The sequence below is a fragment of the Gadus morhua genome, chromosome 13 (genome assembly GCF_902167405.1).
Source record: "Gadus morhua chromosome 13, gadMor3.0, whole genome shotgun sequence".
Lineage (NCBI taxonomy): Eukaryota > Metazoa > Chordata > Actinopteri > Gadiformes > Gadidae > Gadus > Gadus morhua.
In genome coordinates this window covers 4,342,134-4,358,615 of record NC_044060.1, presented here as the reverse complement: position 1 = coordinate 4,358,615, position 16,482 = coordinate 4,342,134, and the positions used below count along the sequence as shown (strand labels likewise).

At 49.2% G+C, this 16,482-nt stretch overlaps 1 protein-coding gene across 11 annotated transcripts in view; it reads left to right on the top strand.

Annotated features, from left to right (window-relative positions):
* phc2b (polyhomeotic homolog 2b (Drosophila)) overlaps positions 1 to 14,929 on the top strand; it is a 42,314-nt gene extending 27,385 nt beyond the window's left edge. For 10 of the 11 annotated variants that reach the window (XM_030374139.1, XM_030374141.1, XM_030374138.1 and 7 more), the window contains 8 exons: positions 2,870 to 3,189; positions 4,936 to 5,254; positions 7,804 to 8,033; positions 9,380 to 9,509; positions 10,624 to 10,735; positions 12,156 to 12,270; positions 13,401 to 13,788; positions 14,368 to 14,929. In XM_030374139.1, the coding sequence (XP_030229999.1) occupies positions 2,870 to 3,189; positions 4,936 to 5,254; positions 7,804 to 8,033; positions 9,380 to 9,509; positions 10,624 to 10,735; positions 12,156 to 12,270; positions 13,401 to 13,788; positions 14,368 to 14,522 (1,769 nt within the window). In that variant the 3' untranslated portion in view covers positions 14,523 to 14,929. The remainder of the gene's footprint in view (positions 1 to 2,869; positions 3,190 to 4,935; positions 5,255 to 7,803; positions 8,034 to 9,379; positions 9,510 to 10,623; positions 10,736 to 12,155; positions 12,271 to 13,400; positions 13,789 to 14,367) is intronic. The other variant, XM_030374134.1, reaches the window with a different exon arrangement.
* The last annotated feature ends 1,553 nt before the right edge of the window (positions 14,930 to 16,482 follow it).

Genomic DNA, 16,482 nt, shown 5'->3' with positions numbered 1-16,482 from the left:
AGAGGGGGGGGGGGGGTAAATACTGTTGGAAACCAGATGGAGGGTCGCCCACGCAGGATCCAGTGCGGAGGGGAGGGGAGGGGATTTTGGGGGGTGCGCACGGCTGGTGTTGTTCTGCCTCGCCGTCGTCGTCGGCTTACAGGAGGACGTGTTTGTGTTTTATGTCCCTGTAGTGTTGTGTCTGCACCGACGTATCCACACGACACAAGCTGTCGCTGGGGGGTTCCGTCAGCTCCATCAGAACTCGCTTCTCCCCTGGGCAGGCAGGCAGACAGACAGACAGAAAGACAGGCAGAGCGCCTCGCTGTCTGCCCTGGGGAGAGGCGAGTCTGGTTCTTTCAGAGAATGGGGGGGGGACGTGGGATGATCCTGTTTCAGACTTTTTTTAAAAGATGTACTAATAAGAGCATGAGTCATCTGTACTCACTGCTTCCTGGGTGGTGTGGGGAACATTTACTTTCTGTGTGTGGGGGTGTGACTGGTGACTCACCATTGACTACTTCTAGAGTTCCTACGGCCCAACTTGGTGGATCTGTGGGAGAAAGAATAGGCCTTGGTGAGTTCTGTGTCCAGTGTGTTCAACGTTTTGCTTGTGTTGTCAGGCCACCTCCAACTGCATCATGTCCATCCTGACCGATAGTTTAAGAACGACTGCCCTAGACTATGGTGGCGCTGCCTCCACTGGAGAAGGTTCTACCTCCACTGGAGAAGGTTCTACCTCCACTGGAGAAGGTTCTACCTCTACTGGAGAAGGTTCTACCTCTACTGGAGAAGGTTCTACCTCTACTGGAGAAGGTTCTACCTCTACTGGAGAAGGTTCTACCTCCACTGGAGAAGGTTCTACCTCCACTGGAGAAGGTTCTACCTCCACTGGAGAAGGTTCTACCTCTACTGGAGAAGGTTCTACCTCTACTGGAGAAGGTTCTACCTCTACTGGAGAAGGTTCTACCTCTACTGGAGAAGGTTCTACCTCTACTGGAGAAGGTTCTACCTCCAGCAGAGAACCACTACCCCAACTGGAGAGGTTCACCCTCCACTGGTGAAGCTACTTCTTCCACTGGTGAAGCTTCTACCTCCACTGGAGAGCTTCCACTGGTGAAGCTACTATGTCCACCGGAGAGTTACTACTACCTCCACTGGAGAGCTAGCTACTACTACCTCCACTGGTGAAGCTACTACTACCTCCACTGGAGAGCTAGCTACTACTACCTACACTGGTGAAGCTACTACTACCTCCGCTGCAGAGCTTCCACTGGTGAAGCGTCTACCTCCGCTGCAGAGCTTCCACTGGTGAAGCTAGGCCTCGACTGGATTAGCCAACAGGGTTCTCTCAGTCAAAATGGATAAGCCGACCAGTTTCCCCTCAGCCCAGCCCCCAACCCGACGTCCTGCGATCCATGATAAATGAGCCATGTCCGGGCCCTCGGGTTGTCCCTCATCGGCTCTGACGAGTGGCGACGGATCACTGGTAGACGAGGTCTTTGAGTAATGGCAGGAGAGGCTAAACTACCCCAGAACGTCTGTCTTTCAGCGGGGTCGTCTTTCAACAGGATGGGGGTGGTGGCCAGCGAGGTGAAGGCTAAGGCAACAAAACAACATTTTTCTTTCGTTTATATTTTGGGGTTGTGTGATTGCTTGGTGCTCCGAGATTTGAGAAGGAGGAAATAGGTTGAAGGTGATCATTAGGCAGACGTGGTTTAGCTAATGATGTCTGTCAGTGAAGTATGGAGAGGAAATGGCACCCCATTATGTGTTGTGCAACGTTGGACTCTTTGACCGTGCTGTATAAAGGGCTACGATCTTTAAGTCCCTATAATGGCTGCCGACGCCATATCTCACTACAAAGGTGGTAATACAGTAGTTTGTGGGATTCAGGAAAGAGTCATGAATCAACACTAGTTCTTGCCAATACAGTTGGCTGAAGTAAGGTGTGAGTGAGACTTCAGTTTGATGCTATGTACATTTGGCCTAGTTTGAGTTTGAATTCAGAGGTAGTTGAGTTTGAGTTTGACTATCTTCATGCTGTTGTGTGTTGTACGTCCTGGCACTTGATGTACGCACGCATTGCATAACATAGTACTTGGCATCGTGTCGCATCATATCCTATCTAGCTTTGGGAATGGGTTAACCTAGCGATTGATAGTGCTTGGCACTTGGTTCTATGAACATTCTTACTGTACCGACAGCGGTATATTTTTTCTCTTCTTCTGAAAAATGTACATATTATAAGCTGCTTTGGATAAAAGCCAAGTTCCAACCCTTCATGTTGATATGCAGGGTACCTAGTCCTAAAGGGATCTTTATGTTAAAGACCCCTGCCTGTTTCATATTAGGGCTTTGACTCCGAACTGCGTTATTCGAATATAATTTGAATATCAAAAAATAAATCAAAATTCGAACGAATATTAGGCAGCCCTTAATATTGGAACCTGTTATGGGCAGGCCAAGAGGGAGAGACGTCGGAGAACCCCACGCAGTCTATTCATAATATTGTAATGACCACGGAAGAGGCAGTGAATGAAGTATTGATTAGACAGCGATTTATCAGACACCTAATAGACCGTTGGAACACGCAAGACCGGTAACCATAGCAACGCCGGTAAACAAACCTCGGGAAGCCCAATCCAGGTCTTACTGAAGGCATTTAATGGTCAAAATATTATATTTGAATATTAATAAACAAACAAACTTCGAGTATGATAGTTGGGCCAAAGTCCAAGCCCTGTTTCATATGCAGGTTGTGTTGTCTGGAGTTAGGAGCACGACTTGAGGTAGAATCTGGGCTGCGTATCGGAAGATCCTAATGTCCTCAGAGGGGAAAGCCTTCAATGTCAATGTAACCCCCTTCGTCTCTCCCTTCTCCCCTCAGCCTACACCCAGATCGGGCCCCACTCTCTGGTCACCCAGCACAAACAGCAGCACCACCACCAGCACCACCAGTTTGTGATGCAGCAGAGCGCCCAGTCCTCCCAGCGGGCCCAGGGCCAGCTGCTGCAGACGGCCTCCATCCAGCCCTGCCCGCACCCCGTCCCCGTGCTGCCCAAGCCGGGGCCCCACCCGCCCGCCGGGCCCCACCAGGCCACCATCTTCCACTCCACCATCAACCCCCAGGCCCTGCACGCGTCCCTGGGCCACGCCAAGGCCCAGCCCGTGCAGCTCACCGCCATCAACCTGCAGATCCAACCCACGGTGAGAGCCCGCAGTGGTGGGGGAGGACACGCGTTGCTCTGGGGGCTGGACCCCGCCGGTCCAAACCAACATCATTTATTGTACACCAGAATAGTAGACTGGGAATACAGGCATGTTTAAAAAAAAAAATGACATTGCGTGTTTGATATTTGCCCCAACCGTAATATTAGCAGAGATGGGTTTCTACCAGGGCTTTGACTCCGAACTTCGTTATTCGAATATAATTAGAATATCAAAAAAATAAATAAAAATTTGAGCTAATATTAGGCAGCCCTTAATATTGGAACCTGTTATGGGCAGGCCAAGAGGGAGGGACGTCGGAGAACCCATGCAGTCTATTCATAATATTGTAATGACCACGGAAGAGGCAGTGAATGAAGTATTGATTAGACAGCGATTTATTAGAAACCTAATAAACCGTTGGATCACGCAAGACCGGTAACCATAGCAACAAAACGAACAAACCTCGCGAAGCCCAATCCAGGTCTTACTGAAGGCATTTAATGGTCAAAATATTATTATTAAATATTTGAATATTAATATTAATAAACAAACGAAATTCGAATATGATTTTTGGGCAAAAGTCAAAGCCCTAGTTTCTACCCAGCAAACGTTGTTGGTTCTGATCAGTTGAACAGATTCAACACGGTTTCATTGGGTTCTCTCACACCTGAACCGTTTCATCGGTGCTGCACGTTGGTTACGCGGTGTGAACACCGTTATCAGAGTGTGCCGGGGGTCGTTTCTCTTGTTTCTGTGAGTTCTGAGTATGTGGTGAGTGGAGAAGGTTGTGGGTTTGAACCCCAATGGCCGGAGCCTTCCTGTTGACACCTTAAGCCCTAACCCCCACCTGCTCCTTAATGACCTGTCTCTGAATTAAAGTACATTTTTATAAACATGCTGAAGGACTTGATTAAATTAGTAAATATCAAATATCTACTTTTCAGGACTCGTCAATAGTGTTATTGAGTGTTAAAAATGCATATTTTATATATTTGTGCCATTTGTCACGTTGAAACATCGTGCTGGGTGTCGTTGTAATCCGTGTGGGTGGGAAGGAAGGGACTTCCCGTGAGAGGACACTTAACAAAATGATTTGCATTTGGTCTCCTGACGAGCTGATCGTGTTTCTCACGTTTCGGTCTTTAGTGTGCAAATAATTACAACTGTCAAACTGAACTGCCATTCACTGGCGTGTGTGCCAGCCACAGCGTTTAATCCTAGCTGGAAGCAGAATGGCTGGGTTGAGACCCGGGAGGCAGCTCTTCACAGCCATGTGCTACCATGTATTCAGGAAAATCCTGAATACTTGGAATGATGCTTTCTAAGTATTCATGAATGATGCATTCTAAGATTTCATGAATCTAGACCCGTCAGGTCATCTCATAACGGATGTAATATGTCATTATCTGGAACACACCTCAACAGCATGCCAAAGCCTATTCAATAGATTCCTTGTCCTTTGGTTGCTTTATTGAGTTGCCTCCTCACACTCCTTATCACCTCTAGACTGACGGATGGAGAGGTAAAGATTCCTTTACCTCTGGGTTTGGGGTGGGGGGGGGCTCCTTATCCTTTAGAGGGCTTAGGACTGGGGGGGGGGTGGGGGGGGGGGGGGGGGGGGGGGGGGGGGGGGTGATCGTCTAATGTGGGTCTGTGAAGCCCTTTGAGTCTGTGACTGTGATTAAGAGCTCTACTCAAAAAAAGTGACTTACCCTTTTTTTTTTTTTTTCTTCTGCTTCTCAGGCCTCTCGAATGATCCAAGCCAGTAAAGAGAAGCCCACCTCATTGGTGGTAAGAGAAGCCGGCCCCACCTCCACGGCCTCGCCACACCCCCACCCCCACTCCCACCCCCACCCCCACCCCCTCCACCTCGCCCACCTGCACCAGCACCACCACCACCACCAACAACAGCAGCAGCTCCAACCGCAGCATCAACAGCAGCAACCACCACCGCACGTAGCTCCACCACCGCCTCCACCTCCACCTCCACCCCAGCCCAGCAAGCCCGTAGAACCGCAGCCCAAGGCCAGCGTGCCCGCGCCCCCAGCTGGGCCCACGCAAGGTAAGGAACTCCACATTCCCGTGAAAATGTTTCCTTCCCGATACCGTTTCCTGAACTTGAGTATCGGTCGATACCGACTATATGCAGATACATCATAAAGCATGGTAAAGACTAATAGCACTGTCAATTTTTGACCGATATAACTTCCAATTATCTATAATTAACAATGATAATTACAATACATTTGTATTCTTGGATGCATGCGTCCACGTTTTTATGATTTGGTGCCTCTAACGTACCCAGGTGGTAGATGGAGTATCTTATTCCGATTTTCCACCTCCAAACGCAGCATAATACTACATGTGTTTGTGATGTTCTTTGCCTATGTAGTAAATCAACTCGCGTGACGGTCTCGGATCGGCACATAGACTTGCGTACTCGCCGATACCCAACGCTGCATTTTAGGAAGTATCTGAGGAATTTACGACACTGGTATCGGTATCGAAACAACTCTATAAGGATCCGGCCTCTTCTGTGTCCCCTATGGAGCCAGAGACCTGTGGTCACAGTCCTGGGAGCGGAGGCGAGAGAGGGTCTCATTAGAGCCTAGGCTAGCTCCAGCTTTAGGGAGACAGCTGTTGAATGATTGTGTTTCCTTGCTGTAGTTACTGCGCCGTCGTGTATACGGTTCAGCATGTACACTGTTCACCATATGGCGCCGAGCAGTGTGATAATATTGCTTAAAATGTAAACAAGGTGCACTCGTCTCGACACAAACAACGGTAAATCACATGGAGGTCCGTAGACGTAGGATGTTTTGACTTTCAAAATAAAAGCAGGGGTGTCTTTTCACAACGGATGGACATGATGTTCTGGTTTTATCTTGAGTGTGTCTAGGCTGCTTTATCAGTAACTGGGACTGAGCGCTGGACAGGCTCACGTGTGCAATAGCTTTTCTTTGATGTATTCGTCTCATTCAGAGTCAACCCTCCACCAAAACTCTTTTCCATCTAAGGCAACGTATAGAAAAGCTTTTAAAGGTCTGGAATATGTTCGTATCCCGGAGATCGTATAGAATCTGTGACCACACAAGTAAAGTAAATAAACGGGTGGGCCGGTAACATATACAGGCTGTCTTCTGCTCTTTTAAAGGCTTTTACGCTGATTCACTGCAAGATGTCTGCCAGGAATCAAGCCCACTCATGTTTTGTTTTTTGTGCTGTCACCACATTCAGTCAGGCTGATCGTTTCAGATATAAAACTTTTTATTTTTAGGTTAATTAAACGCAGGGAGGTTCGTGTACAGCAAAGTATGTGTCTGTACTTTTCTGTATCATATTATGTTATGATATTCCATAAGCATTACATCAAGAGAGAGACCGATGTTTTCTTGGGTGACAGTTGGAGGCTGTGGAGGCGGTGCTTGTTGTTCCAACGGTTGCGTTGTCGGTGGTTTGGGGTGTGATTGTCAGGGAGCTGTACCGCTCCCCACCGGGCCAGGGAACCCACTTCCTGCTGACTTATGGAATCTATTCTAAAGTACACCATGCGGTGTATCAATTAGACCAACATTTCTGGAGAAAAAAGGCTGGAAAAGTTATATTTAGGTTATATTTGAAGCCTATTCGTCTGGCGAGGAGGTTGGACTTCGTCTGTGGACTAACGGTCACAACCATACATTAGGTCAGATGGACTTTGGGCTACTAAAAAGTGACGAACAATTTCACTAAATTACACTAAGACGGTAATAAGCGCTCGGCTGTTTTCCTAAAGCCCACGATCGGAAATGAATTATTTTTAAATGTAAATCCGTCCCTAGTTTCGTCATTCCATTGGAAAATATGAGCCGTGGTTGCCCGTAAGAGCCGCCTGGGTTTTGGTGTTGAGGCGCGCCGTAGCCCCGGGGAACCGCGGGGACGTGATCGGGGAGGGAGGGAGAGGGAGGCGGCGCCTCGCTCGGGGTCTCCACGGTGGATTCTCCAGCGGGAGCGCGTCAGTCAGCTGCTGCACACGCCGACTGTCGGCTGCGGGGATCGGGGGAGCAGAGCCGTCTGGCCGGGTGGATGTGGATGTGTTCGCCAAGTGCATGTGGAAGTGTTCGCCGGGTTGATGTGGATGTGTTTGCCGGCTTAATGTGGATGTTCTGACTCTATGGGAGTAACGGAACAACGCGTTTCTGGTCGGATGCAACACGCTGCTTTTGTGTTTTCGCAAAAGTTAAGTCGATCGGGAGCCTTGTCGCCAATTGTCTTTGGACTCGTCTTTGATTAATTGACTCATTTACTCGGGAAAACAGAACATATTGCCGGTCGTGTGTGGATTATTTCTCGGTTTGCTTGTTTTGAGCGGGTCAGCAGGTGGATCTCAGGACTACAAAACAAAGCAGGTGGATAAAAAAACACGTTTGCTGTTTAACGTTACCACTCATAAGTGCGCTTCATAGGGACATGTTGGGGAAAGGCGGGGCTGTACAAGTTCCCCTGCAGTTATACATTTACTAAGCTAATATTATAGCGAATCAACGCTTGCATCGATCACCAAAGCGCGCTTCTCTCTCGGCTAAAGCGCGCTTCTACCCCGGCTAAAGCGCGCTTCTCTCCCGGCCACAGCAGAAGGGGTTTCGGACAAGAAGCCGCGGACTCCCCCTCCCCCGGCCGCTCCTCAGCCCGCTCCCCCGGCCATGACCTCGGGCCACGGGGACGAGTCTCCCGCAGTGACGGCCAGCGCGCCGCACAACGGGGAGAACAAGCCGCCCCAGGCCATCGTTAAGCCGCAGGTGCTCACGCATGTCATCGAGGGCTTCGTGATCCAGGAGGGAGCCGAGCCGTTCCCCGTGTGTGTAAGTCTCACTCTCTTCTCTCTCCTCTCTCCCCGCTCTCTCCGCTCTCTCCCTCTCTACCGCTGTCTGCATTTATCCTTTCGTCTGTCTCTCCATCTTTCTCTGTCTGCATGTCTCTGTCTCACTGTTTTTGTGTCAGTTTCTCTGTCTCACTCTCTGTGTCCGTCTCTCTTTCTCTCGATCTCTCTCTTTTTCTCACTCTCCATCTCTCTTTCTCTCTCTCTCTCTCTCTCTGTATCTCTGTCTCTGTCTATCTCTGTGTGTATCTCTCTCTCTCCCTCCCTCTCTCCCCCATCTCCGTGTGTCTCTCCCTCCCTTGGTCTCTCCTCTCCTAGCAACGCGGCCCTACTGTAGTAAACAAACCTATCATTCCCAAAGCAGCCCCCGTCCCCCCCTCCCCTCGGGGACCGTTCAGGGAGTAAACACTGTCCCCTTCCTCCTCCTCATCGTCATTACCATCATCATCACCCTCTGTTTAGGAAGCCTATTTAGAGCAGGTTATCGTTGTAGGAGCGGGTGATTTATAGTCTGGAGGCGTGTAGTGCTGAGGAAACGGTACAGGTGTCAGAGAACTCAATAAAACCGTGTTGAATCTGTTCAACTGATTAAAACCACCAACAATTGCTGGGTAGACACCCATCTCTGATAATTTTATGGTAGGGCAAATATCTAATCTATCTAATGTATTTTTTTAATATGCCTTTATTCCTAGTCTACAATTTCGGTGTAGAATCAATTATGTTAGATGGGCTGGCATACATTGTAATAATTATTGGACCAACTTAAGTAAGGTCAGAACAGCTGTGCTTAAAGATTTTGCGAAAGATCGGAATGACAGTTGAGAGATGATAATTCAGTTCGGTTTTGAGCTACGTCGCCCCCTACTGGACATCTGTCGCCTTGCTCAACCGATGTAGTTTAGAGCAAATGGCAAATATGTCATTGATACCGATCACTACATCACGATATGGTTGAACTGCAGAGAAAGAAATTAGTGTCTGAACTAAGAGTCCATCTTGTTCACTTGTTCACAAGCTTGACCATACCAATAGAAAACTAGCTCTAATGCATTATAACAATCTGTATGCCGTCTATTTTAATCTATTTACCACAAATGAAGGATGTAGTTGAGCTTGTTACTAGACTAGTTAAATAAATAAATACCGTCACAGTCCTTCTGTTTTTTTATTTCATTAATCAAAACAACCCATTCATTATAGCATAGCAGCATTTGAGCTACATTTAGAATGATGTGCTAGGATTGTTGATGGCACCACCCCTGGTGGTGCTGGTACCAGTACCCCTAGTGGTCTCTCCAGTGGCTCACAGTCCCCCCCCCCCCCCAGGTGGAGCGTCTCCCCGTCCTGATCCACAGCCCCAGGAAGTCGGACCACCAGCTGTCAGACGACCCGGACAAGACCCCCGCGAGCCACGCAGCCAACACGGACTCTGAGCCTGATGACCTGATCCAGCACGGTACAACCCCCCCCACCCCCCTCCACACATGCGCGCCTCCACCTTCATGCCCGTCCCCCTGGTTCTCAAGGGAGCAAGCAGTGTACCCGTGTGCTCGCCCAGCAGACAACGCCGCCGTCGGAAGGGTCACATGGCGTTAATCCCGTCTCGGGACAACGATCAGGGTGTCCGCACATCCTTAAAAAGTCTTAAAAAGTCTTAAATTCATGTTTCTAAATTTAAGGCCTTGAAAAGTCTTAAATTCGTTCCAAATGTCATATGCTGTTCTTAAATACTGTAACTCAAGGTCTTTAATTTGTCGGGGCATTATTTTTCTAGTTGGACTTTTCAGGAAGGACATAGAGAGGCTTCTTTCGTGCTAGCTGCATATATAAACGATTATCTGCGTGCTTGCTAGCTAGTCTGCGACAATGGGTTGGTGAATGAGTCTCATTGAGTGACACACATGCTATGCTTGGGTTATAATACAGCAGGATCCCCCCCACCATTGCGTGTTTTAGGTCTTAAATTTCATTCAAGGTGGTATTAAAAAGGTCTTAAATTTGACTTGCTGAAATCTGCAGATACCCTCCTACCATTTTTAAGAGGAATGTAATCAAATGATTCCCTAATTCTTAAATGTTTGACCGTTCCTATTCTAAAATAAGGTAATATCTCATTTTAGGCTGCACTGCTCATCTAACTGGTTCTTGGTTGGCATTAACAAAGTCATTTAGTGGACGCTGAATTGCGTTGAAAGTGTGGAAACAGGTGGTTGGTAGGCCCCTTGCCGTGTGTGTGTGTGTGTGTTTGTGAGTCGCTTTAAGCCCTGTGTGTGTAACCCTGTGTGTGTGTGTTATAACCCCTGTGTGTGTGTGTGTGTGTGTGTGTGTGTGTTATAACGGTTCCCCTGTGTGTGTGCGTGTGTGTTGCTTGAAGCCCTGTGTGTGTGTGTGTGTGTGTTGTAACCTGTGTGTGTGTGTGTGTGTGTGTGTGTTATAACCCCTGAGTGTGTGTGTGTGTGTTATAACGGTTCCCCTGTGTGTGTGTGCGCGTGTGTGTGTGTGTGTGTGTTGTAACCTGTGTGTGTGTGTGTGTGTGTGTGTTGTAACCCCCGTGTGTGTCACCCCTCCAGATAAGGAGGAGGAGGACGAGCCCAAGCTGACCTGTGAGTACTGCGGCTGGGTCGACTTCGCCTACAAGTTCAAGGGCTCCAAGCGGTTCTGCTCCGTGGTGTGTGCCAAGAGGTACGTCCAGAGGGGTCTCCAACGGGGGGCCTGGGGGGGAGGGTCCACATAGCGCTGGGGAAACATCTCATGTGGAGCAGATGATTGTGTTCCTGTCTGCTGTTTTATTGTTAACTTCAATAGACTATTTTAATAAGATGTAAATAATGTTAAAGGTGCACCATGCAGTAATAAACTCCATTTAGTTCTTCAGAGGATCTGATTATAGAGAAGAGCGTGTTTATAACTGGAGTGGTAAGGGGTTGAAGGCCCGGTATGGAGCATTCTGCAGACGCTTTTACCCAAAGCAAAATACAATAAGTAAATTTGTCAGAAGAAGGCGAAACAATATATCGCTGTCGGTACAGCAAGGATGTTCATAGAACCGAGTGCCAAGCACTAACAATCACTAGGTTAACCCATTCCCTGTATACAACAAAGACAACTAGGATAAGATGCTACACAATGCTAAGTACTATTTTTTAAGGCTTATTATGCTATGTAGCTTAAATAATGACATAATCAGGCCGTATAGAATGCAACATGTTTAACAGCCTAACTTTCAATAGATGGGGAAAAAACATGAACGTCTAACATGAACGTCGCAATAACGAGGCATAGTGTTAGGAGTAGCATATGTGTGTGCGCGAGAATGGCAGTGTGCGTATGTTTGTGTGTGAGTGACGTCAGCGAGTGAGTGGACAAGCGAGGAGAGCGAGCGGTAGCGTGTGTCTAATGAAGAAGCGAACGAGTCCGGTAGAATAAAGTACCCATCCTGTTAATAATCGGTGGCCGCTTCATTCCGACCTATAAGCAGACCAACTGCCTGTCAAATCACAGAAAACAATAGAGACAGGATCACACGGTCAATTTTTTTCGCGCTGGGCCCACTCTGGATAAATGTCGGTCATATCACATATGAAGACTTCGACGGCTGTGGAGAAATGCAATCCTCCGTAGCCACGGAGAGCTGTCATCACAGAGAGGGCATCTCGTTGCATACTTACGGCATCGATAGGAGGGGGTGCTGTCAGCAGACTAATATTTAGACAAATTATTAGCAAATTTCAATCTGACAATTTGAACGGAGAGTTCAAAAGGGCATATCGCGCTTCTGCCTTCTCACACCGCGAGACAGGCTTGTGGCTTTGAGTGTCGCGATTTCACTTTCGTTACGCGTATCGTTACAGCCCTAGCACTTATTGTGTGTTGTACGTCCTGACTCTGGACGCACAACATACACTAAGTGCGTAAGAGGGTTGTGGGGGGGTAACGGGCGAGGCTATGCAGAGTCTAGCTGGAGATGGGTCCAAAGGGAACGGGGAGAAAGGAGCCGTCCTCACAGCAGAGTGTGTGTCGCTCCAGGGTGGTCCTCACCGTAGAGTGTGTGTCGCTCCAGGGTGGTCCTCACAGCAGAGTGTGTGTTTGTGTTTGGCCCCAGGTACAACGTGGGCTGCTCCAAGAGGATGGGGCTCTTTCGGCCGGAGAGGAGTAAACCCACCAACCACTGGCGCAAGAGGACCCAGGCCCGGCCCCCCAGCGAGGCCAAGAAACGGGTACGGACCCCGAGGGGCCACGGGGCTGCTGCTCGCACTCCAACGCGCGCGTCTCTGCATCTCGTCCTTTCACTGATTCTTTATTCATCTTTTACTTGTGCTTATGTGAGAATCGGTTGATAAAACAGGAATCTGCTGAACTTTGTTCCGTTGCACAGATCCAACTTCTTGAATGCACACACACAAGCAAACCACACACACGTACACACACACACATATATACACACACACGTACACACACACACGTACACACGTACACACACACACACACACATATGTACAGACACGTACACACACACACACAAACACACACACACATATGTACAGACACGTACACACACACACACACACACACACACACACACACACACACACACACACACACACACACACACACACACACACACACACACACACACACACACACACACACACACACAGAGAGACACACACAGAGAGACACAGACACGTACACACACAGACAGACACACACACCCACACACTGTGTACTGTTGTTGTGGTAATAAGTTCCCTATCCCCCTCTGATCAGAAGTGTCCTCTTTGCACTTCCCAGCGGCGTGTGGCTCCATGGATTATTCAGCTTCTTCTCACTCAGTTTCCTCTTTTCCATTAACCTTCCGATGTCGCGAGGCGCTGACTCGGCTGCTTGCATAATGACTCGGATTAACAGAACTCTTACGGTGTTTCCTGGAAGAGATAAAACGCACTTTATTAATCCCTGATGGGAAATGAGGGGAAGTGACACGACATTAAAGGGAACCAAACTATCACGGAATCACCGTTTTATGACCCTTATTTCTGATTGGTCGAACGGCGCCACTGCGGTCGTCTGGCCTGTGTTTGGCCCCGGCCAAGATTGGCGCACACACACAGACACACAGACACACAGACACAAAGACACACAGACACACAGACACACAGACAGACGACACACGACACACAGACACAGACAGACGTCAGCATTAGCTGACGTCGGTGTGTGTGTGTGTGTGTGTGTGTGTGTGTGTGTGTGTGTGTGTTGCTTTCAGCCCTTTGCAGTGTGACCCGTCACACTACAAAATGTGTAGCACTTCTCCCTAACACCCCTCTCTCCCCCCCGTGTCCCCCAGAAGTCCCCCCCGTCCCCCCACCAGACGCAGGGCGGCTCGGTGTCGTCCCCCCACGCGTCCCAGCCCAGCCAGGACGGCTCCACGCCCTGCTCCGACATGTCCAGCTACGAGGAGCCCCCGTCCCCGCTGTCGGCCGCCAGCTCCGGACCCCCGCCCCCGGCCCCCGCCAACGGGCCCCCACCGGTGGCCCCGCCCGCCGCCGCCGCCACCTCCGCCCGCGTCCTCCGTCAGTCCGGCCGGGGGTCGGACCCCGAGGTCCTCGAGGCCCGGGACCTGGACCACCACCGCGGCGGCGGCGGCGGCGGCGCGTCCCCCCGCCACTTCCTGCCCTGCGACCCCACCAAGTGGAACGTGGAGGAGGTGTCCGAGTTCATCCGCTCCCTGCCCGGTCAGTGGGGGCTCTGTGCGCTGAAGGGTTTGGGTCGCTCTGTGATTGGTTGACAGTCTGTCCAATGGGATCCGGAGGGGACCTCCTCTTTGGGCTGCGCCCCTTGGGGACGCCCCTTGGCGACGCCCCTTGGGGACGCCCCTCGGCGACGCCCCTTGGGGACGCCTCTTGGCGACGCCCCTTGGCGACGCCCCTTGGAAGTCCAAAATGAATCACGAGTTTCCAGCCTGATATTTATGAGCAAGTGTACCTTATGATTCACATGTCGCCAGATGATTCACTACATGAGGTATTAAAAGTGATTACAAGCCGTTTGGAAATTCTGCCTCTTCTGACAACACAAGGGGGCGTACCAACCTAGATGTGTGCTGGATAGATCAGTCTACCAGCCTACCCAGTGGACTGTAGCAAACGTCTGCTCATCTATCTAGCACACATCTAGGTGGACACGCCCACTAGTGATGTGAGAAGAGGCCGGTTGGTGACCGTTGATCACACCCACACCTGGTGGTATAATATGTCCCCTTTTAAAAACGACGGCGTTGAATCGGGTCAGTGACGGGTCTGTTCCCCTCGCAGGCTGCCAGGAGATTGCGGACGAGTTCCGGTCCCAGGAGATCGACGGGCAGGCCCTGCTGCTGCTGAAGGAGGACCACCTGATGAGCACCATGAACATCAAGCTGGGCCCCGCCCTCAAGATCTACGCCCGCATCAACATGCTCAAGGACTCCTAGCCGGCGACCCCAACCAGCCCGGGCGTCTTGTCTTGTGTGTCTTTGTGTGCTGATGGGCGAGCGAGGCAGGGATGAGTGGGAGGTGAAAGAGAGAGAGGACCTGACGTGGGGTTGGACCTCGGTCCGGACCAGGCCTGTCTGTGAGGTCGTGTCACGGAGGTCGGGGTTCGTTCTGAGGAAGAGGAGGTGGGAGGTCTGAGGGAAGAGCAGGGTGTTTTCAACAACGTCGCCGCACCGTTTGTGTCGGATTGGTCGGAGGAAGGAACGGTGTGGTTCTCCGGAAACCCTGCGTTCTTTCGGTCGTGCGGTGAAATCGGCAAGGGGAGCGGGAACGTCGAAGGATAAGTTTGTGTTTTGAACTTAACGGAAAAAATAATGTTTTTTTTTTTTTTTTTATGCAATAATTGTACGAGGGGACGAGCAGCCGGGCGTGACCCCCCCCCCCGTCAGGGCGGCGGGGTGACGACCGGTTCAGAGCGGAGGAGTGGCTCCCTGGGGGGCATGGGGGGGGGGGGGGGGGGGGGGGGCCTGCTCCTTGAGGAGGAGCGCATTGATGCAGTAATTGCTATTTCGGTACGGTGTGTGTTGTGTGGATCAGAGAGGGAGGGGAGAAGAGTTGTTGAAGTAGGAAACGCAGACGCTCCGCTGTCAGAATAACCTCGGCAGAGCGGCGTCCTGAATACATATCGCCTCCTCCGAGTTCAGCTTCTCAAACAATGTCTGCCCCCATTTTCTTTTTTAGAATCGATCATCATTTTTTTGTTTTTATTTATTCCTGGCGTGTCAGAGAAGCTCTTATTATCAAAGAAGCCTTTGTTTGTTTGTTTGTTTGTTTGTTTGTTAGTGTGTGTGTGTGTGTGTGTGTGTGTGTGTGTGTGTGCGTGGCCCCGTTTTGACACAGCGCTACTTTTAGCACTTGCTCGTGTGCGGCGGGTGTGTGAGGCTTCGAGGCAGGGCGTGTCACGTGACCTCTGAACGTGGCGTCCGTACGTCGCGGCTCGTGAGCGGCGTTCGCTTTCTAAGTTATCGTTTGTTTTTCTGTTTTTGTATCGTTATTTTTTTTAAATGTTAATATTAATATTATGAAATATGCAATTATGTACATACTATAGCTTGGCGGATATTTGTAATGTTTTGTTTGTTTTTTATATATGTGTTTTGTGACTGTAATGAAAGGCTTATGGTTTTGTTTTCTATACGAGGCTTTTGTCAGATGCTTGTATTTATCAAAGGAAATATTTCTTACACATTTTTCAATGATAAAATAATCTGCAAAAAAAACATCTTCTCCTTGTCTGTTATTTAACATGAGTTTTTCATAACCAGTGGTTAAGAGTGGAGCAAGTCTAAGTAGGTTGTTTTACAATTAACCATCATACTTTATTGTGTAGCCTACAATGAACAGGTAACATAGAAACGAGTACCAAAGATCTACAAATATAACCCACAACATGACCTACATAAACCACTTAATGTACCGGTACATTGAGATTAATGTAGGTAGCAATTATGAATCCCTGCTATACGAACGAGGTTAGTCTAATAATGACTAACCATTCAGTGTTCTAAGAAGAGACATCAGGGAACTATTAAAATAACCTATCGTTTACTAAATCAAGGCTCCACATTATTGCACACGATAGTATTACAAAATGCTCTGTTTCATAGTTATTCTTGATCATTATACTATTATGGAGGAAAATTCCAGCCCTGACAGGACCTATACATACAGTTTCATCATAGTCATTCTTGTTTAGTTATTCTTCTATATACTTCATAGTTATTCGTGATCATTATACTATAATGGAGGGAAAACTCCAGCCCTGGCAAACCTAGGCATACAGTTTAGCTCCGTTCGACGGTTCACGCAATAGGCCAGATAGTACCGCATTGTTCCACTGTTTCACAATAGATCTGTGGTGAAAGAGGAACAACTTGTCGTGAACATTCTTGATCTTAC